Genomic DNA, 27,619 nt, shown 5'->3' with positions numbered 1-27,619 from the left:
AATGCCATTGGACCCTGTGGTGGGCAGAATAATGGTCCCCCAAAGTTGTCCTTGCCCTAATCCCAGAATCTATGTTAGTTTATACCTGGCAGAATGGACTTTGCAGATGTGATTAAGGATTTTGAGGTGGGAAGATTATTCTGATTATTCCAGTGGGCCCACTGTAATCACAAGATTCCTTATTTGGGAAAGAGGAAAACAGAAGTGTCAGAGATGTGACAATGGAAGCGGAGACTGGAGTGACGTGGGGCCATGAGTCAAGGAATTCGGCAGCCTCTAGAGGCTAAAAATGTCCAGAAAATGACCCTTCCTTAGAGCCTCTAGAAGGATCCCAAGCCTGCTGCCACCATGATTTTGGCCCCGAGACTGATTTTGGACTGCTGACCTCCAGAACTGTAAGAAAATAAATGTGTCTTGTTTAAAGTCATTAAGCTTGTGATAACTTGTTACAGCAGCAGTAGAAAACACAGATCCCTACTTCACATCATACACAAAAATAAGTTTTTAAAAGTTAAAATCTAAGTTTGAAGCACAAAACTATTTAGATGGAAATAGAGGAGACTATTTCAGAAACCTCAGACGTAGAGAAAGTATCTTTAAGACACAAAAAGAGCAAGTTATAGAGGAAAAGACTGGTAAGCTTGACCATAAACAAATCAAGCTGAGACATGATACAAGCATGTATCATATACAATTATAGAGAGGTTACGAAAGGCCTTCTTGAACAAGTCATGTTTGAGCTGAGACCTGAACAGTGTGGAGGATGGACTGAGAGATGGTTTGTGAAGCCTCCAGCATAAGGGGTGGAACCAAGCAGGTAAAGAAATGAGCCAGCTGCTGGGCTGCAGGTCACCCTGCAGGGCCTGGAGGGAGGGCTGGGGGTGGGTGAGGATTCGGGTCCATCCTCAGAACCAGACAGCATGAGCTGTATCCCTGCGTACACACAGAGCTGCCCAGGAAGAGTTCCTCCAAAGCAACCACACCACCATCGAAGTTTCAAGGGCACAGACTCATTTGATCTGGTCCCAACTCACCATGTACAGATGGAGGAAGTGAGGCCACTGGATGGGGCTGGCCTGCAACCAATGGGGCCGTGCTCGGTCAGGGTCAATCTCAGGTCCCTGACGCCCTGCTGCCCCTGGCACAGGTCCCGCCTGCGGGCCTTTGCACTTGCTTTTCCTGTGTCCGGACCGGTTTTCCTAGATACTCCCTTCTCCCAAGTCCCTGCAGAGGGGGACGTCCTCCGAGATGCCTTCTGTTACGACCCTATGTGAACCCCCCACCCCATCACTGGGTAACACTGCCCTGCGCTACCTGCTCTCACATCGTCCCTGCCCAGCGCCGCAGCACAGTCTCCCGCACACAGCGTGCCAGGCCCAGGACAGTGAGGCCTTTTGCCTGCTTTTCACTGCAGCCCAGTGTCTCCCTCATGGTGGGTGTGGTTGGCAGAACAATGGCTTCCCAAAGCTGTCCTCATCCTAATCCCTGGAACCTACAGTTTGGTTTGTAGCGAAGGAGAGTTGAGAGTTAAGGTAGCAGAAGGAATTTAGGTTGCTCATCAATTGACCTTAAAACGGAGATTATCCCAGATAATCCCTGCGGGCTCCATGTAATTACAAATCCTCGAAGGGGAAGACTCAGACTCAGACAGGCTGAGGCCTGAGGAAGACTCCTGGCCTTTGTGGCCTTTGCCTGTGGGAGGGGGACGGAGTGTGGGCAGCTGCTGAAAGCCAGGACAGCGAGGAAGCAGGTTCTCCCCCCGAGCCTCCAGACGGAACACAGGCCAGCCCACCCGTGATTTTTCAGCCCAGGGAGATGGCTCAGACTTCAGACCCAGAAGATTATAAATTCCTGTAGTTTTAAGACACTAAGTTTGTGGCTAGTTGTTACAGCAACAGTAGGAAGTGATATAGTCAGTAATCGGTACATGTGTGAATGGATGAAAAATGAATGAGTGGATGCAGACTCTTAATGCCACCTTCATCTTACACATGAAAAAGCAAAAGGTCAAGAAAGGGGAAGGGTTAAAATTGGTGGCCCCTGGTTAATCGATGGGGCAAAAGCTGGGAAAGGGCTTGGAATGTCCGAGAAAAGATGACCCAAAGGGCAGATCTCAACCTAGGTGACCCCACCCTGTATGCTGTTCAAACTCCTTCCTGACCTGCCGCCCCCAGGACAAGGTCAAGGTTCTCCACCTGGTGCTGATGGCCCTGTCCTTCTGCTTCCTACAGTGACGGAAATGTTGTCACTGCGTCCAGGTTGGTGGCCACTGAGCACTAAAACGGGGCCTGAGGAAGTGAATTTTCCTTTCCCCTCACCGTCATCTGAATAGCCGCCGTGCCCACTGGCTGCCGCACTGGACGGTACGGCTACTAGGGCCGTGCCCACCCTGCAGCCAGGTCTGCCCCTGGCGCCTCTTCACCAAAGGTGGCAACGCTTCCAACTCTACCCAGACACCAGGCTAGCTCCCATGTCCGGGCCTTGGGCCAGGCAGTGGCCCCCGCCTGGAACACCACCCCGTCTTCTGCCCTGACTCCCTAACACCCAGCTCCACTGCCCCCTTAAATGTAGTAGAGCCTTGAAGGGGGTTCAGGCTTTGGGTGGGTTGATAAAAACGTCCCCTCCCCCATTCTACCTCCCAAATGAGGCGATGATGGACCACCACATGATGTGGGTGACGGTCACAGAGCTACTTCTGTCAAGCCTGCAGAAAGCTGTCCCCGGCGAGGAGAGCTGAGACTCCCAGAGAGAGGCACAGCTCATGAGCAGCCAGACCTCCAGCCTGGGACCCACAGAGGGGCAACCAAGACCCAGAACAGGCTCAGGGGTCAGAGTCCCAACTCCCTGGTACCTGCCACCACAGGGCAGAGGGACCAGGGATAGCTGACCAACAGCTTCTTCCCTACCAGAGCCCTCATAGAGAGCCCCTCATTCTCTCCAGGACCCCAGGATGAGAGTCTCAGGCAGCCCACAGGTCTTGCCCTCAGAGGGGAAGTAGAATCAAAAGACAGGACAGCTGGGAGCCTCCTGGAGGTTCTGAGAAACTCCTGAGTGACAGAGGCAGCAGCCCAAACCAAGTGAGCTTTATTAAACTCAGGTGCATGCGCGCGCGCACAAGCACGTCCTTCAGGCCTGGGGCACCACGCCGTAGAGCTGGTGGGGAAGTAACTTCTGCTTCTCGTTACAACTGTAGATCCATCGTGGGCGGACGAACACCAGGGAGGGGTTGTCCATCAGGGCCTGCAGGGGGGCAGGGGTCACGGGTGAGAGACGAGGGGCTAAAGGGGATTCAAGGACAGGCTCGGTCTCCTTTTCCCTGCCGCTGCAGACCCACCTCCTCAAAGCTGGGGTCCCACTCCTGGGCTGTGATCACAAACTGGACCCGGTCGCTCATATAGTCCTCGAGTTCCCTGGCAGGAGAAGAAACCTGAGTATCGGTGTCCCCGCTGCTGAAACCCCACTCCCCAGCCTTTCTCAAAGGCCGTCCTCTCCCCTCCCCACCCACGTTCCCCAGAGGCAGCCTGTGGGCCCCCCTTTCTCCCATGCGCCAGGCTTGCCACAGCCACAATGCCAACAGCTCCACTGTCACTAATCCTTCCAGGAGGGTGGCAGGAGCCTCACTTTAGAAGAGGAAGCCGAGGGGAAGCTCTCAGCAGCGCTGGCACTGAGCTCTGTGGCCTGTGCCCATCCTGCAGGGTGTGCCCCTCCCCCATCCTCCCAAGGGCCTTCCTTCCCAAAACCTACCCCACCCCTTCCCCTGGACCCAGCACCCCTCCCCACTCCAGTCCCACCCCCAGACTGACCCATTAAAGGCTGTGACATAGCGACTGAGCTTCCTCCGCTCGTCCCCAGGGAACTCCCCATACAGGAAGAAGTGTTTGCCCTGGAAGAAGTCTGGGGAGATGACGAAGAGCCAAGGTGAGGCCTTAGAGTGCCAAGGCACCGGCCTGGGCCACGGAGCAGTTGGAGGCAAGGCAGGAGAGCCAGGGCAGCGGCTGGACCGGGTGCTCAGCACAGAGGGCAGGGCAGTGACGGCAAGCGGCGGTTCCCAGCCAGGCCCCACAGAGCCTTCTGGGAAGCTTGTTTTTCTGCGTGTTTGTTTGTTTTCTTTAATGGTAAAAGATACAATTCCAATGACTGTAACGTGTCCCTTACATGAGGTAAGCCACCTAATGACCTTGGCCAGGTGGAAAACTAACCAACCAGCCACTTCACCCGGTTTGTCTCATTCCTTTTCAAGTAGGCTCTGACCTCTAGGATGGCTCTTTCTTCAGTCCATTTTAACCTGGCTTTCCAAGCCATCAATTCCCTGATGCCACTTTGGGGGTTCTGGAGACCGAAGTATTTCCTGCCCACCACCCCTGAGGAACAGGTGGAAACAGCTTCTTCCAGTGGCCACTGCACCCACCCCCACTAAGCCCCCAGCTGCGGCTTCTCCGCTATCTCGATATCTCCCCGGCAGAGGCTGGGACTCTTGCTCTTCTCCCAACAGAGATCATCTGTGTGCTCCACCCTACACCCAACTGAACTGCGGCGGAGGGGTGGGGTGGGGGAGGCTGGGCATCTGCAGATTTTAAAAGCCAGCCCCCCCACGGAGATCCTGAAACCTGGGGAGGAGGATTAAGCTCTGACGTGAGGGAGAGGCTATTCACACCTGCCGTGGAGCCAAAGGGATGGTTACACTTGCCTGGCACTGAACTGGGAGGGAGGTGTTCACAGCACAAAGTCAGAGGCAGACAGAGAGGGAAAGGAAAGGATCAGGAACAGGAACAGGCCTAAGGGAACAAAGAGGCGGCAAATGCAGGGAGTGGCAGGGAGGAAACCAGGAGAAAAGTCAGAGGGTGGGTGCAGCAGTCCCAGGCTGGCTAGCTGGAGCAAGCCCCCACTGAGAACTGAGGGGCAACACCACTTCAGGGGGGAGGGATTTCCTACCTGGGAGTTCTGGAACCGGCAGGGTGGGAGACTCTGGGGGACCCTCATCGTCAGTGTTCTCATCTGTGGACCCCGCATATGGGTCCTCGCCATTCTCCTCCTGGTGAGGGGGCTGCCTTTGCTCCTTCTGCTCAGCCACCCTGGGAGAGCCGAGAGGGGTGGAGGAAGAGCATGCAGACCAGGTCACCTCTACCCAAGGCCGGGCCCGCCCTGACCCCCCCGTCCCAACGCTACCTTCTCAGCTCATCCTCAGTGTCCCCAGAATCTTCTGCTCCCTTGTCCTGTCCTTCTGTGAGGGGAAGCTTAGTCAGCACAAGGCGTCTGCCCTGTCTTCTGGAAAGACTATGGTAACCGTCCTCCCAGTCTCACGAACGCAGCCAAACCCCAACCTCAATTGCCCTCCAGGTCCGCTTATGGAGGGGCCCCCAGCCCTTCCTCCCTCAGACCAGGAGTCCAGGCCCCGGGCCCCTCCTCCCTCCGACCCAGGAGTCCAGGCCCCCGGCCCCTCCTCCCTCGGACCCAGGAGTCCGGGCCCCCAGCCCCTCCCCCCTCGGACCCAGGAGTCCGGGCCCCCAGCCCCTCTCCCCTCAGACCAGGAGTCCAGGCCCTCGGCCCCTCCCCCCTCAGACCAGGAGTCCAGGACCCCGGCCCCTCCCCCCTCAGACCAGGAGTCCAGGACCCCGGCCCCTCCCCCCTCGGACCCAGGAGTCCGGGCCCCCAGCCCCTCTCCCCTCAGACCAGGAGTCCAGGACCCCGGCCCCTCCCCCCTCAGACCAGGAGTCCAGGACCCCGGCCCCTCCCCCCTCGGACCCAGGAGTCCGGGCCCCCAGCCCCTCTCCCCTCAGACCAGGAGTCCAGGCCCCCGGCCCCTCCCCCCTCAGACCAGGAGTCCAGGACCCCGGCCCCTCCCCCCTCAGACCAGGAGTCCAGGACCCCGGCCCCTCCCCCCTCGGACCCAGGAGTCCGGGCCCCCAGCCCCTCTCCCCTCAGACCAGGAGTCCAGGCCCCCGGCCCCTCCCCCCTCAGACCAGGAGTCCAGGACCCCGGCCCCTCCCCCCTCGGACCCAGGAGTCCGGGCCCCCAGCCCCTCCCCCCTCAGACCAGGAGTCCAGGACCTCGGCCCCTCCCCCCTCGGACCCAGGAGTCCAGGATCCCGGGCCCCTCCTTCCAAAGGCTCTCACCTGTCCACTCCCCCTGAATGTGGGTATCTTCCTGCGACCCTGGAGGGTCTGGTTTGGTCTCTTCTGGGGTTGGAGGTCTCTGCAGTGAGCTGGGTCCTGCTGCCTGAGGGGGCTTGGTTTTGGTCTGAGGGCGCTGAGGAGGGAGGCGGGTGGGTCCGTGAGCAGGAAAGGGGCAGGGTGGGCTGGGAGTGTGTGTGGGGAGGTGTGCCCACGGGAGGCAGGAGTAGAGGCTTTGGGGACCACATCAGACCCATGTCCTCCTCCCCCTACACCCCCCCACACCCAGGCAAGGGACAGCGGACCTTTTGGGGAAGCTTGGGGGCTTCATCCCCGCTGCTGCTGCTGCCGCTGCGAGGGATCCCCTCGTCCTCGCTGCTGGAGTCTGGCCCGGCCATGAGGTACCTGGGGGAGGAACTGGGCCTCAGACAAACAGCACATCGTGTTCTCCGGGGCCTCCCGGGAGGGTGCTCGGGCAGCAGGAGCCACGGCATTTACCAAACACGCGGCGTCACTGCCGTGGCCGTCCCCCGGCCTGCCCCTCTTCCCGGCTCTGAAGAGCCCACTGACCCCGTCACTCCGGCCGCCCACTCAGGAGACCTAAGCGCTCCTCGGCTGCCCCTCCCTCTTGGGGAAGAAATGTCCTATTTCTGAAAGTATAAAAAAATCAGAAATAATTTTCCCCTTTGAGAAACAAAGTCAGTTTCTCATTGGCAGAATGCCTACCAATTAAGGGAAAATTTCCAAAAGCTAATAATTGTTTAAGACCTTGGCACTGTACGCATGGTTCCTTAAGTGGCTGACACTCCAGGAAAGAATTCTCCTCATTCTAGTAATAGCAGCAGCTAACACGTGCATGGGATTTCCTACGTGCCAGTCCCTATTCTAAACACTTGACAAATACGGAGTCACCGAATCCTGAGGCAGCTGGTATTTTAGCCCCGTTTTCCAGGTGAGGAAACGGAGGCACAGAGAGACTAACTGCTCTGCCCCAGTCCCAGGACAAAGTGCGCAGCAGAAGCAAACGAACGCGCTGGCCTCACTTTCCTGGTGCACGTGAAGGCCCTTCTGCACGTGAAGGCCCTTCTGCATGCGCGCTGGTTTTCCCAAGGCCGGGGGACACTGTTCAGGCCAGTCACACCCTCCGGAAAGCAGTGTCTCGCGGGAAATTCAGAGAATTTAAAGCGTTGCAGTTGATTAAAAGGATCAATGGTAGGTTTACTAAGTTTTGTCTTTAAAGTGCTTTGAAGTAAAAGATTTTAAACCTCAGTTTGTGATTATTGTGGGGAGAGCCATCCGTCTGGAATCTTCTTTTTATCCTGCTTTCTAAATGTTTTTTTTTCTTTTGGTCATAACCCAGTTGCAGATTCAACAGTTTGTTTTGTTGCCTTTTCTCCCGCCACTTCTTTCCCCTCTCCCAGGCAGACAACGATCCAAATGCAGTTCCCCTGTTCCTAAAGAGACCCCCAACCCACTCTTTTCCATCCCCGAGGCCCCAGCCTCCTCCAGGGTCCCCACCGGCAGCCCCTGCCCCTCTCCAACCATCCACGGCTCCCTGCTGCTCTGAGGAGAAACCCTTGGAGCCAGGTGGGTTCAGAATTTTGAATATTTCAGGTCTGAGAGAGGCAAGTGCCAGGTATACTGACTGTTACCTATCACTCCCTGGGCAGGTGAGGGGCGGAGCGGAGGAAGATGTGCCCTGTAAGTCAAACCCATGAATATTTCTGTAATAAATATGACACACTTAATGGAAATCAGTTCATAAATAGCCTCATATCAGCTCAGGATGATCATGCAGCCAAGTGGTTTTGTGCTAAATCTAGAAAAACACTTTTGGCTCCAGAGGTGTCTGGATTCCTGAGCTGCAGATGAGGGGTCTGTAGGGCTGGATGGAGCCCAGCCCCCCAGCCAGGCACTGGGAGCCCTTTCTGAGCTGACCCACCCCCTTCCCAGCCTCCACCTGCACCTCTCCCCCAACAGTCTCTCAAATACACCAGGCACAGCCCCGATCCCGAACACACTCAGGTCTGTCTTCTCTCCCATGGAGAACTCACGCCTCCCTTCTGATCCATGGGCCTCAAATCTGACGCTGACCTTCCCCAGCTCCAAAGCCTCCCTCCCATGACTCCCACGGCCCCGGCCTGTTTCCTACCACTTGCTGCCCCCCACTGCGAGCTGAGCCCACCTGTAACTTCTCTGGGCAGACATCAGGCTGACCCCGACTTTGGCTCCTCTGCCCAGCAGGCTTCCTGCCTCTGTTCAGCCTGGTAAACCTCTTCCAGTCCTCGAGACCTTTACTCACTGTGGTCTCTCCCTGGGCCTCCCTCCATACTGTTTTATAACAAGTCTGGCTGGCCCGTCATCGAAGTGAGAGGTCTCATCAAAGGCAGGACCTGACATCTGGGTGCCTCGCATTGCACAGGCTGGCCTGGCACCAAGCAGCAGCTTTGGGGTCTTGCTTTAAGTGAATCTAAACAGGCCCCAACACCGTCCTCCCGCCCCTGAGCCTCTGCACAGGCTGTTTCTCCAGCCTGCAGTGTTCTTTTCCTTCTCCGCTAGCAGACTTCACAGAGCCCTCCGTGAACTCCCAGGCAAGTCCTCTCTCCCTCCGCTGTGCCTCCCGGCCCAGGCCTTTCCTGCTCTTGGGAGTCAGCTGACTGGGCCCGCCCGCCTGTGTTCCCCACAAGGGGGCCCCAGTCTGATTTCTCTGCAGATCCCTACCACTGCCCGGCACAGGCGTGAGGGGGAGGGTGGGTGTGCGTATACGTGCGCACATGTGTGTGGCACAAGTGCGTGGTGAGGCCTCACCTCCGGGAGGGCAGCCGCCGCCGCATGCGGTGACAGTCCAGCACCCACTCTTTACGCACAATGCGACCTCCGAGGCCTAGGACCTGGCTGTACTTGGGGGTGTTGGCAAAGGCACAGCTGTGGGAGCAGAAGGGAGGGTGTCAGTCAGGGGTGATCTCAGGGGTGAAGGGGCAGAGGGAGACAAGGAGGACAGATGGACAAAGAAGGAGAGATGAGTAAGAAAGAAAAAGGGACAGATATGGGAGAAACAGAAAAAGACTCACAGAGATGGAGGGAATGATGTGCAAATCAGCCCTGGCTGATGTGGCTCAGCAGACTCAGTGCCGGCCTACAAACTGGAAGGTTGCTGGTTCGATTCCCAGTCAGGGCACATGCCTGGGCTGCAGGCCAGGTCCCTGTTGGGAGCGTGAGAGGCAACCAATTGATGTTTCTTTTGCACATCAATGTTTCTGTCTCCCTCTCTTTCTCCTTCCCTTACCTCCTCTTTCTAAAAATAAAAATAAAATCTTAAAAAAAAAAAAATGTGTAAATCAGAGAGAAAACGAGGCAGAGTATACACAGAAAGTGCTGAAGAGACAGAGACACACAGGCCGACAGGGAGAGGAAAGCAGGATGGAGAAGACAGAGGTGAACAGAGGAGAAGTAGCAGGAGGTGGGAAGGAGGAGGTCACGGGCCTACATGAGGTGGGTGCTGTCTGGAGTCCAGTCTGGCCGATACTTGGCCCCCAGCTCTAGGGCTTTGTCCCGGAGCTCCGAGCGGAAGGGGTTCTGGAAGCCGCTCAGCACCACCACCACATCCTTAAGGATCTTCCCCAGCTCCTGCGGGCCAGCTCGCAGTCCCCTGTGCTCGGTGCCTTCTCCTCGGGGCTTCCCTGACACCGCGCCCCGTGCTGGGGTAGGGACTGAGGTGGTGGCTGGGGCACCAGGGGATGCCGACACTGCGGAAGCCAAAGAGTGGGCTCAGTTAGCACTGCTGGGACCAAACCCCTGGCCCCCCACCCCACCCTCAGGTCCAGAGTCCCAGCCCTCAGTCCTCGCCAGCCCTCCAACGAAGGAGCACACAGGTCCCTGCGGGAACAAGGAATCCAATCTGCTCACATTTGGGTCTCTTGCGGGCGGGTGGCGAGGGCTGGGCCGATGGTTTGCTGGGGGTCTTCCTTTCTTCTTGATTCATATCCAACTTCCTCTTCCCTTTGGGGGACTCCTGAGGCCGAGGGGGTGCGATGAATTGAGGCCTCTAGCTTCTCTCCACCTCCACCCACCAGGGTCTGATGATCTTACCTTGGAGGTGCTGCCTATTGCCCTGGAGACCGGAGAAGCTGAGGAGGTGGCACTGGAGGCCTGCAGGGTGGCAGCTGCATAGCTGGGTCCTGCTGGGTCACTGGCTGTGGCTACAGAGGGAGAAAATGGGATGAAGAGGAGAAGGCTGGGCCCTCGGACCCTTCAGCTCCTGTCCATGTGACAGAGAGGGGTGTTCCCCAAACCTGCCACTGATCCAGGAGGCCAGGCCCCCAGCCCCTCCCTCCTCAGACCCAGGAGGCCAGGCCCCCAGCGCCCCACCCTCAGACCCAGGAGGCCAGGCCCCCAGCCTGTACTCACTCAGGACTCAGGTTTTCCACACTTACCAGTGGATGTCTTATTGATCCGGCTGAAGAAGAGGGCCCCCGGTCTCAGGGAGCTGGCACCCTCATCCTCCTCCTTCACACGGAACTGGCCAAGCTTGGTCACCTTCTAGGGTCGCACAAGGTCAGTGCAATGGGTGTGAACTATTGGCAGATGGAGTGAAGAGACAGGGAAAGGCTCTGGGGGGTGGCAGGTAAAGCTTACCTGTGGTGAGGCCTCTGCTTCGTCTTTGCCTGGGGGGCTGTGAAACCGAACAAAACTCAGGCCATAAGGGGAGTCCTGGGAAAGGAGGGGTGGGAGTCAGGGAGTCTGGCCAAGGACTGAAGCTTGGCCCCAAGCCCGGTTAACTTAGGGAGGCCCCTTTCTGGCTCCTTCCCTCACCTAGGGAGGTGCCTGTATGATAATGTCAACAGAAAACATCCAGCTGTTAAGGAGCCCAAACTCGGGGTTAGCACGGCTCCAAGCCCTTTACAAGCCTCAGCCCCTTTAGTCTCACAGCAGCTGGCAAAGGCTGCTGGGTGTCCAGGCAAACCCACCCCTGCACGCCCAAATTACTGCCTGTGCAGGGGGAGGCGGTGCTGGTGCCATGGCCAGGGCACAGAAATGCTCTAGGCTCTGCCACCTCTGCCGGCTGGATGCAGAGCCACAGATGGAAGGAACCTGGGTCCCTGCATGACCAGTTGAACCCCTCCTGGGACAGTGCCATGGGTAAGGATACCTCTACTGTGTGGTGTCACTGCCACCTGGGTCTCATTACCACAGCTTAGCACCCTAACTCACAGCAACCCTATAAGGATCAGGAAACTGAGGCCAGGCACTTGCCCAAGGTCACACAGCTAAGAAGTGGTGTAGCGGGTCTTAAACCCAGCGTCTGACTCCATTCTCTTGATGTTTACTCGTAGGCCCGAGACCACCTCTCTAACAAGTTAGCTGTCCCCTCCCCTCCTCTGCTTCCCCTCTGAGGTCCTGCAGCTCGCCTGTCCCCAACGTCCTCCAGGAAACAAAGCCTCACAGGAGGGGGAACTCAAACCCATTTCAGGGAAAGCAGGGACCCAGCCCCCTCACAGTGCCACAGAGACCCCAGCTACGGTCTTCCCAGCCTCTGTGACTCCATATGGGCCCCTCAGCTCTCTCCTCGCCCAGAACCAAGGGCCCCGCACCCCAGCTCCCGCCCTGCGTACCTTGCTGTAGGGCTGGCTGCAGACAATTTTGACTCGGTCCCAGCGCTTCTCAGCTGCTCCCCGCACCAACTTGTCAGGTCCAAAGATGCGGACACGGTTGGGGTTGGAGCCACTGCGACTCTCAGAAGGGGACATGAAAGACGAGGTGACCAGAAGGACCTGGGAGAGGGCACAGCAAATGAGAACCAGGGCTGGCTGGTTTAAGTGACGCATCCTAGGGGATGGGAAGAGGGAGGGGGCCCAGGAAGAACTTAGGGAGTTGCCAGATCCACCTCGTGCCTCCACCTGCCTCTAGACTGTCGTCTTGTTTGTGGGCCTCGGCCAGTCCTTCCCTGACGCAGGCCCCAGAGGAACCCTCCTATGTCCAGATCTGAATGATCCTTCTCTAACTTCCTGCACAGAGCCTTTCATAACCGGCCATATGGCGCCTACACGGCCTAAGGGACAAACCCTCCCCGTAGAGAAGATTCACAATGACCGGAGCAGACTTCAAACACCTTTTGGAAACACACGGCTGGGTGAGCGGAAAGGTGAGGGGAATAATCAGAGGCCACCAGTGAGAGCAGAATCCGAAGAGGTGGAGGGCTGCGCGCTGCCGAGGGATCCTCGCAGCTCAGACCCCCCTTTGGGCCCAGACATTTCCGCTTCTCCAGCTGCTCCTTATCGGGCTCTGCCAACAGGGGGCGCTAGAGAAAGGCTGCGAGGCCGCAGGACGGCGGAGAGGGCAGCTCCTGCCAGCATCACCCACGTATATCCCACGGCACCAGATGAATCCTCCTGGCAGATTCCTAGCACTTGCAGAACCAGCCTGATCCAGCCCTTCTCGGGGACACTGGTACCAGCCGATGGGCGCCCCCTCCTGAGGGTCTGAGTTTCAGCTCTACGGAACCCCACCTCCAACTTCTAAACATTTACCTTTTCCTTTTGTTCCCCCAATCCCCAGGTGGCAGCTGCTCCCTGCACTTGCTTCCTCATCACACTTTATAGTCTTCTTGCCTCATCAGTTACTAATTCTCTGTTAGAATAGCTGGTGTGGTTTCAGCCCCCTGGCAGGGCCCTGGCTGATACCCTGGTGCTGACTCTGGGTGGCACATGGAGCCTGATTCTAAAGGGCCCTACGGGGTGGTGGCAAGGGGAACAGAAACCCAAGCTTGAGCTCCAAGAAGGAAAAACAGTATCTCAGAGATCAACAACAAGCCACATAGATCTGGGCCGTGGGTATATCAGGAAAATGTGCCTTCTGGAGAGAGTGGGAGGCCTTAGCTCTGGAGGACAGCAAAGAAAAAATGAAAAATTATTTCTGGACAACTCCTAACCATGAGTTTGAACTCTCAAGGACTTAGAGCAAAACTCATAGTAGCTATCTGCATGAAAAACACAAGCTGAACATTTTAAGTGGTCCCATGTACACAGTGTCACCAGACACCAGGGCAAATCCTCTTTGGAGGAAGTCCTTCATACACAGTCCTCCAAGATTTCCCACAGATACATTCCCCAAAACCAGTAGTTAACAATTACACACACACACACACACACACACACACATCTATGAGGTATGAGGAAACATGCTGCCATGACAAGATTAGCAGAAACCACAAACTGCAGACTAAGACCCACAAAGGCTGCATATATTAAAAATATCAAACACACAATATAGAAATACGTTGAATAGTTTAAAGAAATAAATGGCCCTGGCTGGTGTGGCTCAGTGGATTGAGCGCCAATCTGTGAACTGAAAAGGTCACCGGTTCAAATCCCAGTTGGGACACATGCTTGGGTTGAAGGCCAAGCCCCCAGCCGGGGGCACGTGAGAGGCAACCAATCAATGTATATTTCACGCATTGATGTTTCTCGCCCTCTCTTTCTCCCCTTCTTCCCCTCTTTAAGAATAAATACAATCTTTAAAAAAAAAAAGAAAAAGAAAAAATAAGTGGACAGTATGATAAAGGAACAAATAATAAACAAAAATGACCAGGCAGTTTTGAAAAAGAATCAGAGTTCACACCCAACACTAAGGAATGAACCGTGATTGCTTCCTCCCGCTGATGGCTGGTCCAAGGATGTGCGCATGACTCAGTTCTGACCAATGTGATGTTAAGAGGGAGGCTTCTGAGCGCTCCTGAAAAAGATTTCCTTCCTCATTAAAGAGAAACAGAGGATGGAAGAGAGCCACTGACTTTCTGCCATTTCACTTTCTCCACTTCCCACTCTGGGTGCTACTGGGTGACAAATGGAGCAACAGCGATCATGCTGCAATTGCGAGGCCATGTTCCAAAGAACCAAGAGGTGCCAACCAAGCACCCTGCCTTTGTTAAGCTTCCAGACCAACTCTGGGCCTGCCTCTCCTAGAAAACAAGTCTTACACAGTGGTCCAATTTTAGTTGGGTATATATTCTGTTACTTAGTCTCTTTCTAACTGACAAGCTATGAATTTGTGAAATTAGAAAACAAAAGCCTTTTGCTGAGAAAAGCATAGACTGCAGCTATGTATATCTTTAGCTCAACTCTGATTACGGAAAGGAAACAAAGACAAAGAAAATTATACAGAAGAGAAGCTGTTCCCTGGCCTTGACTATAATTGTATATAAAAGGCCTGATTTTGAGCTGATAAGAGGAGCTGAATTTATCATCTAGTGACTAAAATTAGGGGGCACTGCAAGCTGTGCTTGGTAGCTGCCACCCTTACTCAGAGGTAATTTCCTCTGAATATACTCTCTTACCCTTCACTGTAAAGAGAAAACTCACTATAGCTGTCAGACCCTTATATTACCCAACACTGCCTGTAAGGTTGCAGGATTAACCCTTTACTCTCTGGATGCGCTGGCCTCAAAAGCTGATGAATCTTCTTTATAGAATTTGAAGAGGGAAAAAAGAACATGCTGATTCTGTAGAAAACGGTACTACGTATTCCAACGTGTACCTTACACTTGATTTGTACAGCAGGTCCTTGAATACCACTGTCTCTCTGTAATATTGATGAGATGCCACAGGAAGTCAACTCTTGCTGATATCAGTTAGCCTACAGTAAAATTGGTTTTCACTTAAAAGTCACAGAGCCTATTGACCACACTAACTGAGGACTTACTGTAAAGGTGACATCCACTTTGATGAGCCCTGCTCTGCCCTTTTCCCTTCTTTTTCTTGGCTCTTCCAGCCCCTATCCTGTCTCTGGGAGAAGCCAGTATTATTGGGTTGGCCAAAAAGTCTGTTTATTTTTTCTGCAAAATAGAAGACACATTTTTAATTCTCACCAATAACATTTTGATTTGCATATCTTGAGTATGTCGGCTATCTCCCGCGTGGTATAACATTGATTGTTCTCAAGTAATGTCTTGATTTGATTGCTATCAACTTCAACTGGTCTACTGGACTGTGGATCATCGTCCAGTGAGAAATCTCCAGCATGAAACTTCACAAACCTCTTTTGACACGTTCGATCAGTCACAGCACCCTCTCCAAACACTGCACACATCTTTTTTCCAGTTTCAGTTGCGTTTTTACCTTTCCTGAAATAATATAGCATAATATGCTGAAAATGTGTATTTTCTTCCATCTTCCACATTAAAGTGGCTACACAAAAATTCACCAATTTTGATAAGTTTTTTTTTAATGCACACTGATATGACAGCTGTCACAATATAATCTAACAAAATTGTTTCGAATGAAGTTAAAGAAAACTTAGGCCCCCCCAACCCCCCAAAAAAGAAAGAAAACTAAGCCTTACCAGAGCCATCTTACAGAAAAAAGCAAACAAACTTTTTGGCCAAGCCAATGTAAGCCTAGAGTCTTGAATTCAGTCTTGGCATAGTTGTATTCAGACTTGGGAAAGATAAAGCCCTGAGCAAGCTATTTCATCTTGCTAGACAGATAAGATGGTGAATAACAAGCATTCACTTACCAGATGTGAACATTTTTAGCTAAAAACATACGTACTATATTGTGCCCTGGCCGGTGTGGCTCAGTTGGTTGGAGCATCATCCCATAAACCAAAGGGACACGGGTCTGATTCCCGGTCAGGGCACATGCATTGGTTGCAGCAGGTTCAGTCCTGGGTCGATGTTTCTCTTTCACATCGATGTCTGTCTCTCTCTCTCTCTCTCTCTCTCTCTCTCTCTCTCTCTCTCTCTCTCCTTCCCTTCTACTCTCTCTAATTTAGTCAATAAGCATGTCCTCTAGTGAGGATTTTAAAAAATTCTGTTTTCACAATTATAAAGTAGAAATTTTATCTAAATCTGTTTGCCAAAAAGAACAGAGAATTCTTTTTAAATTGTCCCAAAAACTGTTACCTTTGTTAACACAGTTAAACAAAGAGACCACTAGACTGGGTGACTCCAGTGCCTTAGGTAGCCTATGTAAACAACTAAAATCTAAGCCAGAGGCAGTGCCCTCAAATGTCAGAAAATGAAATGCAAGAACTACCATAAAAAATAACTAGATTTTTCCACATAAGGCAACTGTTTTAAGCTACAGCTAATTAATAATTGCTTTGCTTTGCTTCTGTGTTTCTCTCTAAAAACCTCTGCCCTAACGCTGACTGGTGTGGCTCAGAGCATCATCCTGCAAATCGAAAGGTCAATGGTTTGATTCCCAGGCATATGCCTGGGTTGTGGGCCAGGTCCGCTTGGGGCATGCAAAAGGCAACTGATCGGTATTTCTCTCACACATTGATGTTTCTCTCCTTCTCTTTCTCCCTCCCTTCCCCTCTCTCTAAGAATAAATAAACAAAATCTTAAAAACAAACAAAAACAAAACCCCTCTGTCCTAGGTCACTGAGCACCCCTAACAATTTTCAGTTTTGGCTGCCCAATTCATTTACACAAATAAAGCCTTCAAAATTTAATGTGCCTCAGTTTACCTTTTTGCATCTTATATAATGTAATCTTGAAAATAAGAATGTTTGTTAAAGGAAAGTTTGTAGAACAAAAAAAATGCACTTGATACGATTCACCAATCATTCATGAAAAAAAGCTCTAAACAAAGCAGGGTTAGGAAAGAATGTCTTCAACCTCATGAAGGATAGCTGTGAACCAATCTACAGCTGACATCACAGTTTATGGGGAAGATCAGGAACAAAACCAGGATGTCCACTGTCAGCACTTCTACTCAACACTGTATTACAGATACTAGTCAGTGTGATTAGATGAGAAGAAGCAAAGAAAGCATGAAGATTAGAAAGAAGGAAAACTGTTTTTATTCATAGACAGTATGGTTGTCTATGTAGAAATCCTGAGGGAGCTACACAAACCCCAAGGGATTCCCCTGTAAGAATTAATAGTGAATTTAACAAGGTCACAGATACAAGGTCAATATATAAAAACCAATTGTGCTTTCATTATGCTATCAACAACTGGAAATTTTTAAATATCATTAAAATGACATCAGTAAGTCCTGGCTGGAGCGGCTCAGTGGATTGAGCGCCGGCCTGCAGACCGAAGGGTCGCGGGTCCAGTTCCCAGTCAGGGCACAGGCCTGGGGTGCAGGCCAGGTCCCCAGTTTGGGGAGTACCTCGCACACTGATGTTTCTCTCCCTCTCTTTCTCCTTCCCTTCCCATCTCTCTAAAAATGAATAAATAAAACCTTAAAAAAAAATAGCATCAATAATTTAGGCAAGAATCAATAATAGATATGAAAACTAGTGAGTAGAATTTGAGGAGTAACAACAGGATGTTTATAGAGTCCCACAGTATTTCTTCACATGACACTTACTAATTACAAAAGGCAAAGCAGTTCCTTTGCCGTGGAGAAACCTGGACCAAACCGCCTGAACCCAAGGACCAGCTAACATCACAGTGATGACCACGCGGCCTATGCCTCACAATCTTTTTTTTTTAATTATTTATTTATTTGTTTATTTATTTATTTATTTTTAGAGAGAGGGGAAAGGACAAAGAGAGGGAGAGAAACATCACTGTGTGGTTGCCTCTCACTCGTGCCCCCAACTGGGGACCTGACATGCAACCTAGTCATGTGCCCTGGCTGGGAATCGAAGCAGCGACACTTGGCTCGCAGGCCGATGCTCTATCCACTGAGCCACAGCAGCCAGGGCTGCCTCACAATCTGATGCACTGAGAACACACTCTCCGTCCGTGATATCCTGGCCTGAAGGGTATAACCTACATTTCATCATGAGGGAACAACAGGCATTTTGTACAATGAGTGATATGTTACAAAATCCCCTGACCGCTACTCTTCAAACATGTCAATGACATGAAATACAAAGGCAGGTGCAGGAACTGTTCCCAATGAAAGGAAACAAAGGAGATATGATAAGTCAATGCAATGCATGAGTCTGAATTTTCTTTTTTTATTTTATTATTATTTTTTAATTTAAAAATTTTTTCAGTTACAGTTTACATACAACATTACCCTATATTACTTCCAGGTGTACAGAACAATAGTGAGACAATCATATACTTCACAAAATGTCCCCCTGATATTTACATACACAGTTATTACAATACTACTGACTGTATTTCCTATGCTGTACTTTGAATTTTCTTTTGCTATGAAGACCATGACTGAGACAGAGAAGGAACTCCAAATAAGGTCTAACATCAGACAACAGAAAACTGTATCAGTGATAATTCCCTAATCTTGATAACTGTACTGAGATTAAGAAACTGCCTTTGTTTTTAGGGAATATCCACTGGAGTGGCATAAAGGGATAAAGAGACATTATGTAGGCAACTTACTTTCAGTTAAGTAAAAAATATGTATAAAATAGTCCTGGCTGTTGTGACTCAGAAGATTGAGTGCTGGCCTGCAAACCAAAAGGTCGTCGGTTCGATTCCCGGTTAGGGCACATGCCTGGGTTGCTGGCCATGTCCCCCGGTTAGGGGCGTGTGAGAGGCAACCAGTCACACTCACGGATGTTTCTCTACCTCTCTTTCTCCCTCCCTTCCCCTCTCTCTAAACATAAATAAATAAATCTTTTAAAAAATGTATAAAATAAGTATGTAAAGTAGTCCCCTTTATCCATGGAGGAAACATTTCAAGACCCCTAGTGGATGCCTGAAACCTTGGATAGCACCAAACCCTATATATACTACTTTTCCTATGCATACATATCTATGATAAAGTTTAATTTGTAAATTAGGCAAAGGAAGAGATTAACAATAACTAATAATATAATAGAACAATTCACATAAAAGTATATACTGTAAGATTCCATTGCTGTGAAATCCTAGGACAGGCAAAACTAATCTCTAGTGACAGAAAGGAAGTCAGAGGTTGCCTGGGCTGGAGGGGGCGGGGGAAGGAGTGACTGTTAAGGGACACGTGGGAGCTTTCAGTGATGGTGGCAGTGCCCTATGTCTTGATTTGGGGGACAGCTGCACAGGTGTATATATTTGTCAGACTCTGACCTCTGCATTAAGATCTGTGCATTTTATTGTATGCAAAATATACCTCAGTTAGAGACAATTTATCACTGTAAAAAAAACATATATTGTAGAAAACTGGTTTGTTCACTTATGACTTAAAACTCTTTTTGTCACAGTAGGTCTATTCTTACCCAAAAACATTTCATTGATTAACTAGCTGGCTAATTATGATCTTATCAATCCAGTTAATTCAACCAGTTAAAAAAAAAAGGATTGTGCCAACTTTTAAAAATATTTGTAATAGAGCAAAAGGCATTCCTTCTTGCAAACATCTGTTTTAAGTAAAATGACTAACAGGCATTCTGCGAAATCTCAATTTGCAGGGACATCTGAGAGCCCCTGCGGCTGCGTAAAGCAGTTTTGCTCTCAAGCAGTGACTGAATCTGAGAAAAAAACATGTGACCCTGGCTGTTTATGCCACGGCCAGGCTAACTGGGTTCCTTCCCAGCAGCACACAATTTATCACCTGTCTCCTCCAGAGGGCAGTGGTCAGTGTGACTCACACCCGCCCTGGTCTGGCACCCAGGAGGCCCCGGGAAGCGGCGATGGGGCATTGGGGGCAGGGATCAGCCTAGGGCCCATCGCAAGACCCTGCTTACCTCGTAGTCTTGCTCCCCCGTCCCTCCAGCGGAGCTGCCCACCAGCACCTCCACGAAGGCTGAGCCGTCATTTCCGATGTCCATGCTGTGTATCTGCTCCTCCTTCTCCAACTGCAGGAGAGGGAAAGCCCACTGTCAGAGCCTCCTCTGCTCCTGGGACCTCAGGAGTGGGGTGACCCACATCTGAGTCACCATCTCTCTTTGCAGTGTCAACTCTATGACAAGTGGGTGGCCGGTACTGAGTGGTGCCACCTTGTCTCCTGCATGCGGCACAGTCAGAGCTCAAAAAAATATTCACTGAATGCATGAAGCCCCACACCCACTACCCCGACTCCTCCAGACGCTGCCAGAGAGGGTCCTAGAACCTGCTGCCAAGAGCTGTCCTGGGTAGCTCCTGCCAGACGTATCCACCCCAATCACACAGGGCTCTGGGTAAGTTCTCTGAGAGTGGGGCCCTGGCCCGGTGTTCTCAACACTGCTTCCTGGGTTTGAATCCCAGCTCCGCCGAACACAACCTATACGGTCCCTAACCCCTTGGATCCTAGTTTCCTCATCTGTAAAATGGGGGTGATAATTTTCTCTGTGCACGTAAATACTATAGCCACAGGGCCCGGGATGTAACAGGCACTTGACCACTGTCAGTCAGGAAGCATTAAGTCAGTGCTCATTATTTATTGAAAGCAGGAAAGAGCTACCTGTAAGAAGGCTTCCCCCAAAGGACCTGCCATCCCCTTCTGACAGTTAAGGGTGCAGAAAGCCAGGGGGCAGGCAGGGAATGCAGTTGGGACGGGCTGAGACAAGCCTCCTGCTTTCTAGTTCGGATCCTAGAATGACAGGTTATTCCAACCCTCAGATGTAACCAGTCCACTACCCTACACTGCCCCGGCTGCCTGAATCATCTGATGCTCCAATCTGCCTTGTCACCTCCCAGGCAGGAGGTCACCCTGACATCACCTGCACACAGCTCCACACAGAAGCATCCCTACATGGAAGGAAGGAGCCTGGACTTGGGGTGAGACAAGCCTGGGTTCAAATCCAGCCCTGCTATTTCCAAGTGTGCAACCCTGGGGGACGACGTACAACCTCTCTGAGAGGCAGCTAACTCACGTGTGAAAGGGGAGGGTCCTCCTAATAGCCCTCCTTCTGAAGGAAGTGGAGATGACACAGAAAATGACACCCATAACAGGTGCAGCACCCACAATCAATGTGCCAGACACGTAATGCACGCATCTCCTCTCCTCACAGCGACTTTGCAAGGCAGGGCTATTATTATCTCTGTTTTACATGTGAGCACACGGAGCAGGAAGTGGTGATGTAACTTCCTACGACCACACAGCTGGTGAGCGGCAGCACTGGGATCGGCGCCCAGGCAGGCTGGCTACCGTCAGCACGGGGTTCCTTTGCCACCAGGCGGGTGTGCTGGAGAGAGGCGGTGATGAGGGACGAGCCTCCCCAGGGCCGAGGCATGCTGGCCTCCTGGCGACCCCGCCTGCCTTCACTGCAGCTCCAGCTGAGCCCTGCACCGGTGTGCGGTGCTGCCCAGGCACACAGTGCTGGCCTGGCTTCTTGGCCTCCTGCCACACTTGATGGCTCTCCTCCAGCCACACCAGCCTTCCTTCTGTCGTGAGAACAGGCTGGCTCCTTTCCACCTCAGGGCCTTTGCACCTGCCACCCCCCCTGCCTGGACTGCTACTCCCCCAACCTTCCCTGGCTGGCTCTCTTCTATCCTCCCGGCCTCTGCAACCACAGTAGCCTCCCTCACCTCCTATCAGGTGCTTCTCTATCCCCCTAACCCTGCTTTATTTTTCATTATCACCACTTGATATATCATAGTTATACTTTGTATTTGTCATGCATCTGTCTCCCAACCAGACTTTTAAGCTCCATGAGGACAGGGACAATATGAGTCATCCCCTATACTGCGTCCCCAATGCCAAGAACAGTGCCTGGTCCTTCCCTGCTCTGCTTGCTTACCGCTGTGTGATCCTGGAGCAGATGGTTTCACGTCACCCTTTGGGCCTCAGTTTCCTAACCTATAAAACGCGGACAGAAAAAACTTCTGCCACATACGGCTGAGAAGATTCACACAAGGAATACACACGAAGGCCCTTGAATACTGCCTGCCACGGAGCAAACATGCCACAGCATCAGCAGATCCGATTGTCACCAGAGGCCTTCCATACGTTCCTGACGGATGAGTGAACAGATGGCCAAGACGCCTTCGATGACCATTTGCTGAGAAACAAATGCCCTGAATTGTACTGACTACTCTCCCTGACCAAGTGGCTTTGGTGAGTCACTTGCCTCAGTGTCCTCATCTGTCACAAAAGCATCATCATGGCTAACATTTCTGGATTCTCACTGGATGCCAGGTATATTAGTTTCCTGCTGCTGCTGTAACAAATTACCACAAACCTTCTAGCTAAAAACACCACATCTCACAGATCTGGAGGCCTGAAGTCTGAAATGTGGTCTCACTGAGCTAACTCAAGGTGACAGCAGGGCTGCGTTCCTTGCTTCTGGGGATTCCAGGACAGACGCTGAGTCCCTGCCTTTCTCCTGGAGGCCACCTGCATCCCTGGGCTCGCAGCCCCTCCCTCCAGCTTCGGAGCCGGCAACAGCATCGCTCATACCGCTGCTTCCATCACCACAGCTCCTCTGACTCTGGTTTTCCTGCCTCCCTCTTTCCCTTGTACGGACCCTTGTGATTATATTGTCCTCATCTCCCTCAAATAATCCAGGTTAATCCCACCACCTCAAGATCCTTAACTTCATCATACCCACAAACTCCCTTTTGCCATGTAAACTGATAAATTCACAGATTCTGGGGATCAGGATGTGGACATCTTTTAGGGGGCCATGACTCTGCCTACCACGGCTGGCGAAGCTCCTCCTGGGCCAGGCATCACTGAATCCTCACAGCCATTTTAGCAGATAGGGTCTGTTACTAACCCAGTTTTATAGAAACTGAGGCTCAGAGAGTTTAAATAAGTAGGTCACATGTCACACAGAACTAATGACTGGCAAAGAAATTTGGATCCAACTTTCTGACTATAAACCAACATTCCTTCTCAGCTCCCTAATTTAATCCTTCAGGTAAAAACGCAACATTTGCTCTGGCTGGTGTGGCTCAGGATTGACTGCTGGCTTGCGAACCAAAGTGTCACTGGTTCAACTCCCAGTCAGGGTTGCAGGCCAGGTCCCCAGTTGGGGATGGGTGAGAGGCAACCAGTGGATGTTTCTTTCACACATCGATGTTTTTCTCCCTCTCTTTCTCCCTCCCTCCCCTCTCTCTAAAAATAAGTAAATGAAGTCTTTAAAAAATAAAGAAATAAAAGAATAAGGTAGAACTTTATGCAACGACAATAGCTCTCCAAGATATACTGTTATTAGAAAAAATACTATGTAATTTTAAAAGGGAATGGCAGGGGTGGATATATGTTTACATGTGGACAGGGTGACCCAGGAGGGCCACACAAGAAACCACTAACAGTGGTTGCCTCAGGGGGGAAGACCTGGGTAGCAGAAGCGGGGGGAGGGGACGGAAGCGGTGGGGACGGGGACTTTTTCAGTCTATGCCCTTTCATGCCGTTTGAAGTTTGCACCATAAGCATATACTATCCATTCAACAAGTACGATTAACAAAACCACAATGGTTATTTCCAACAATGGAATAGTGTATAGAAATGAGAATCAACCATCCATAACTACACCCAACATGGATCAAGCTTATAAACATGCTAGGGAGTGAGTGCATCCAGACACACACACAAGTATATACCGCATGATTCTATTTACATAAAATCCAAAACCAGGCAAAACAATGTTTAATGCTGTTAAACATTAGGACAATGGTTACTCTTGTGGGAGATAGTGACAAGAAGGAGCACAGGGGGGTCTGGGGATGGGGCACGTCCTGCTACTTGATCTGACTGTGGGGCGTACAGGTTGCAGTCTGTGACGATTCACAGAACTGTGTGCTTTGCTGTACGCATGTTACACATCAAAAGCAGGTAGAAACCCATTTAAAACCAAGTGGTTAGAAAACCCCTGAAAAACAAAAAAGAAACGCATGCCACCTTGCTGCTGAACATTTCTCCTAAAGAACGCACCTCCAGCGCGGCACTGGAGTTACCCCCGGGCTGGGCCCCCGCCAGCCCCTCTGACCCAGGGGAAGTCAGTGAAGAGATGGAAACTCCGCTCCTGGGAACAGGCGACGGGCTGGCAGCAGCAACTCCTGTGGCCCGTGGCAAAGAGAAACGGCGTGCGGGGCTATCAAGAGCAAAGGGCTGAACCCCGTGTGGCAATAACCTCATGTGGCATAATATTGTTGGGAGGAAAAAAATACTGGGTAGTAGGGAAAAAAACACAGGTTAGTCTATGAGCCTGATGTCCAGAAATTTCAGACTCATCACTTGTTTGAAAAGAACAAAAGTTAGTGTCTGGTGAAGATGGCGTCACCCTGCACACTGGCAAGTGCCAGAAGCAATCAGGTTTTCCGCAGGGTCTCTGACAGGAGTAAGGTAACCAGTGCAATGCCGCTTACTCATCCATTTGCCCCTGGAGTTATTCTCAACATGGAAACCAGGATTCTGAGAACCTAAGCCAGAGCCTGTTTCTTCTCTGCTCAGAGCCCTTCAGGGGCTCCTGTCTCAGCCAGAGCAAAAGCTTCAGTCCTTACAATGGCTTCCAGGCCTCAGGTGTCACAGGGCGTGCCCTCCGCCCCATTACCTCATGTCCAACACCTCCCTCCCCCACTGCGAACCCCTCTCCACCCACGCAGGCCTCCCTGCTTCTTCCCCAGAAATCTGCAGAGATCACTACACGGCTCACACGGCACCTCAGGGAGGCCTTCCCCGACTCCTTGTTTAAATAAAAACCTCTTGCTGCCGCCTCCTCCCTCAGCTGAGGCGTTCCCCGTTCCGCTTAACTGTTTGATTTTCGTCCACGACACTCGTCCACTGACTTATGTTTCACTTTGACTTTCCCCACTGACATGAAAGCTCCACAGGACTGACGTGTTTATGTCTCACGCTGTCCACCGCTGTATGGCCCCAATACTTAACACAGCTTGGCCTATACAAGGTGCTTCATAAATAATTCTTTAATGAATGAATGAATGAGCAAATGAATCCACCCACTCCTGACTCTGCAGGTCCCATCCCTGTGCTAACAATTTCCCCCTGTCTCGGGCTCCACCTCCAATCCCTAACTGCCCCCGGATGCCACCCCTTGGATATCCCAAAGTCATATCAAACCTGGGCATGCCGACTGCCCCATTTCAATGCCGGTGGCACTACCTCCTTCACCCGGGTCAGAGAACGCTGTGCCTCATTCTGACCCCTCTGGCTCGCTCGCCCCCATGTCCTGTCCCTTCTGCTTTCAGTCTCTCTGCTGGCACTGCAACTGAGGCGCAGAATGGAATGTGATTCTCCTAGGGTCACAAGAAATTCTCCTGGGATCATAAGAGAGTAATAAAAACATGAATCCCTCCCTCTACACAAACACCAAATGTTGACAGAGCACTTCTGCAGACATTATGTCACCAAATCATCACAATAATCCTGGGCTTGAATCCCATCATTCCAGCCGACAGATAAGAAAACAGGTTCAGAGAAATGAAACAATTTGCCTGAGGTCACGGGGTGAGTAAGATGGAGAGCTGGGGGCTTGACTCCAGTTCCCAAGACTAAACCATTAGCAACCTGTGTCTCCCTCTGGGCCTCTGTTTCCTCATCTGTAAAATGGGGGTAATAATAAGACTGTAGGTGTTGGGGTATATTTATCAGGATTCAATGAGTTCATCCACATCAGATGTTTCGAATGATAACTGGCAGCTGTATCACCGAATAAATGTTAGCTGTGATTATGTTAGGGACCTATGAAATGTTTAAACTCCTAAAGTCATTCAGAAAATCTTGTAGGTCTGTGTATTTTTCTTGGAAAGAGATTCCTCAGCTTCTCTTTTATTCTCAAAAGGATTTGCAACACAAAACTTTTTCAGAAATACTGGGCAAGAGAGAGACCAAGGATAGGTTTAGTATCAAACACAATCACAAAGTCTTGTTCCCAACAGCCCTCCCCAAACACCTCAGAAGTAAGGATTATGGACCAAATCAAGAAAATCAGGCCCTGGCCAGGTAGCTCAGTTGGTTGGAGTGTCGTCTTGATACGCCAAGGTCATGGTTTCGATCTCCAGCCAGGGTACATACAAGAATCCACCAATGAATGCATAAACAGGTGAAACAATAAATTGACATTTCTCTCTCTCAAAAAAAAAAAAAAAAAAAAGTGAACCCAAAGCTGTTACGAGCACCAACACTCAGTAGCTGTGGGTTCAAGTCTTAGCACTGCCATTATTCCTGGTGACAAAGGCCCTTAGATCACGCTGCCCTTGTGAAGAGCAAGATCATGCGGGTATAACATCAGGGCCGGCCCCTGGCAAAGAGCAGATGGTCAAACACACTGAGCTCTCTTCTCCCACCAGTTTCTTTCCCCCGACAGGACCAGCCTGTTTGGAATTCTGCAACTGCCTTAGGTGAAACCACCCTTTCCTGTTCACCACCCTTTCCTGTTTGCCACCCTCCAGCTTCACAGGACTGCCTGTGGTACGGATTGGGCGAGAGCAACTTAAAAAGCACCTGGCCAGGCTGCAGAATCGGGGGTTTAGCCTGGCCCCTTTGCTTCTCCCCTCTCTGCTTCAGTTTTGCCATCCTTAACCCTCTGAGTGCCAACATCGCTGTGCGCGAAGCTGACAAATTTTCCCTAAAAGTGCCAGCATTGCTCCCAGCGACTCTTTTTTCAATGGCTATAAATGTAAATAACAATGGAATAATTCGTATTTTATGTTTTGTTCTCTTTTTTTGTACCTCAGGTTATATATCGATATAATTTTTTCTCATGTTGATCCAAATTTCAAATTACGCATGGCACTCAAAGGGTTAAAATGGGGTTGATTGGCTTAGACCATCTCCTGAGACAGCCTTCCCCTCTGAGCAGCCCTACTTTAGAAGGCAGGAGACACAGAAATAATTTATTCTCCTGCAGCTGAGGAAACGGAGGCGGTGAGTAGAAGCAACCTACCCGGCCACGCGTTATTTCCTATGCTAATCCCTGGCCCAGGCCTTGGATGACTTTTCTCCTCTGGCAACCACAATGCTTGCCCATTTTCCAGATAAGAATGCTGAGGCCCAGAGGGAAAATACCTCTACCCACTGCCAGGTGACTCAAAAGCAGGGTCTGGACCCGGGGTCTCCAGACTCCTTGACACGGGACTGGGGAAGGGCAGCATCACCTGGAGCACCACGGAGATGGTCCTCTCGCCTGCCTTGGCCGCCCGCCATTTGCGGTAGGTCTCCGCCTTGAGAAGGTTTTCTGCACAGTGGGTCTGGAAATAAGAACGGGTAAGGGAAAGTTAGGGTTCCGAGATGAGAGCTAGTCCCCAGCTGTCAGATTATTCCTATGAGTCCTCCCAAACCCTCTGCGATCCCCCAGATTTAAGTGTTCCCGTTACCTCCCCCCACACCTTGCCTGAGTCCCTATAACACGTTCTCCTGGAAGTTCACCCATGAGCTCTCCAAGGAAGCTTCCCTGTTCCTCCTTTCACTCCGGAACTTCCAAAGATTCCCGGAGGTACCCTCATTTCACCTCTCTCAGAATCCCCTTATAAGCTCCTGGAAGTTCCTTAGACTTCCATGAAGTTCCCTTTTACAATCCAGAAGTTCTCGTGGAGGCCCCTCACGAATTCCTTTACGTCTTCCAACCTCCCCCCACGCCAGTGCCTCACCGAGTCCTGGCTACTGCAGGACACCACATGGCGGAGGCGGATCTCCGGCATGTCAACGTCGTGGGCTTCGCCGGACCCGAAGCGCTGAGGGCCTGAGTTTAGGGGGCGGAAGGGGGTGCGCCTTGTGTGC

At 51.4% G+C, this 27,619-nt stretch overlaps 1 protein-coding gene across 1 annotated transcript; it reads right to left on the bottom strand.

Annotated features, from left to right (window-relative positions):
- Positions 1-3,068: 3,068 nt before the first annotated feature.
- On the bottom strand, positions 3,069-27,619 carry XRCC1 (X-ray repair cross complementing 1). The gene is made up of 17 exons (XM_090261432.1): positions 27,490-27,619; positions 26,998-27,090; positions 19,704-19,814; positions 11,723-11,881; positions 10,746-10,820; positions 10,544-10,649; positions 10,200-10,309; positions 10,017-10,122; positions 9,598-9,856; positions 8,919-9,035; positions 6,416-6,515; positions 6,114-6,246; positions 5,167-5,221; positions 4,933-5,072; positions 3,804-3,894; positions 3,335-3,410; positions 3,069-3,240 (listed from the first exon to the last, which is right to left on the bottom strand). The coding sequence occupies exons 1-17, from the start codon at positions 27,538-27,540 to the stop codon at positions 3,127-3,129; spliced, it is 1,896 nt and encodes a 631-aa protein (XP_090117558.1). The 5' UTR covers positions 27,541-27,619; the 3' UTR covers positions 3,069-3,126.

This window comes from Furipterus horrens, unplaced genomic scaffold (genome assembly GCF_987537825.1).
Source record: "Furipterus horrens unplaced genomic scaffold, mFurHor1.1.pri manual_scaffold_13, whole genome shotgun sequence".
NCBI lineage: Eukaryota > Metazoa > Chordata > Mammalia > Chiroptera > Furipteridae > Furipterus > Furipterus horrens.
Note: the sequence above shows the minus strand (reverse complement) of the source record. Positions and strands in the feature narration are given on the sequence as shown.

Bases quoted from the DNA above. Each gene is read 5' to 3' on its own strand.
- XRCC1 (XM_090261432.1), bottom strand. From the start codon at position 27,540: ATGCCGGAGATCCGCCTCCGCCATGTGGTGTCCTGCAGTAGCCAGGAC. The intron at 27,091-27,489 runs GTGAGGCACTGG...TCTTATTTCCAG, and splicing joins CCTGCAGTAGCCAGGACTCG to ACCCACTGTGCAGAAAACCT. The intron at 3,241-3,334 runs GTGGGTCTGCAG...GCCCCCCTGCAG, and splicing joins GGGACCCCAGCTTTGAGGAG to GCCCTGATGGACAACCCCTC.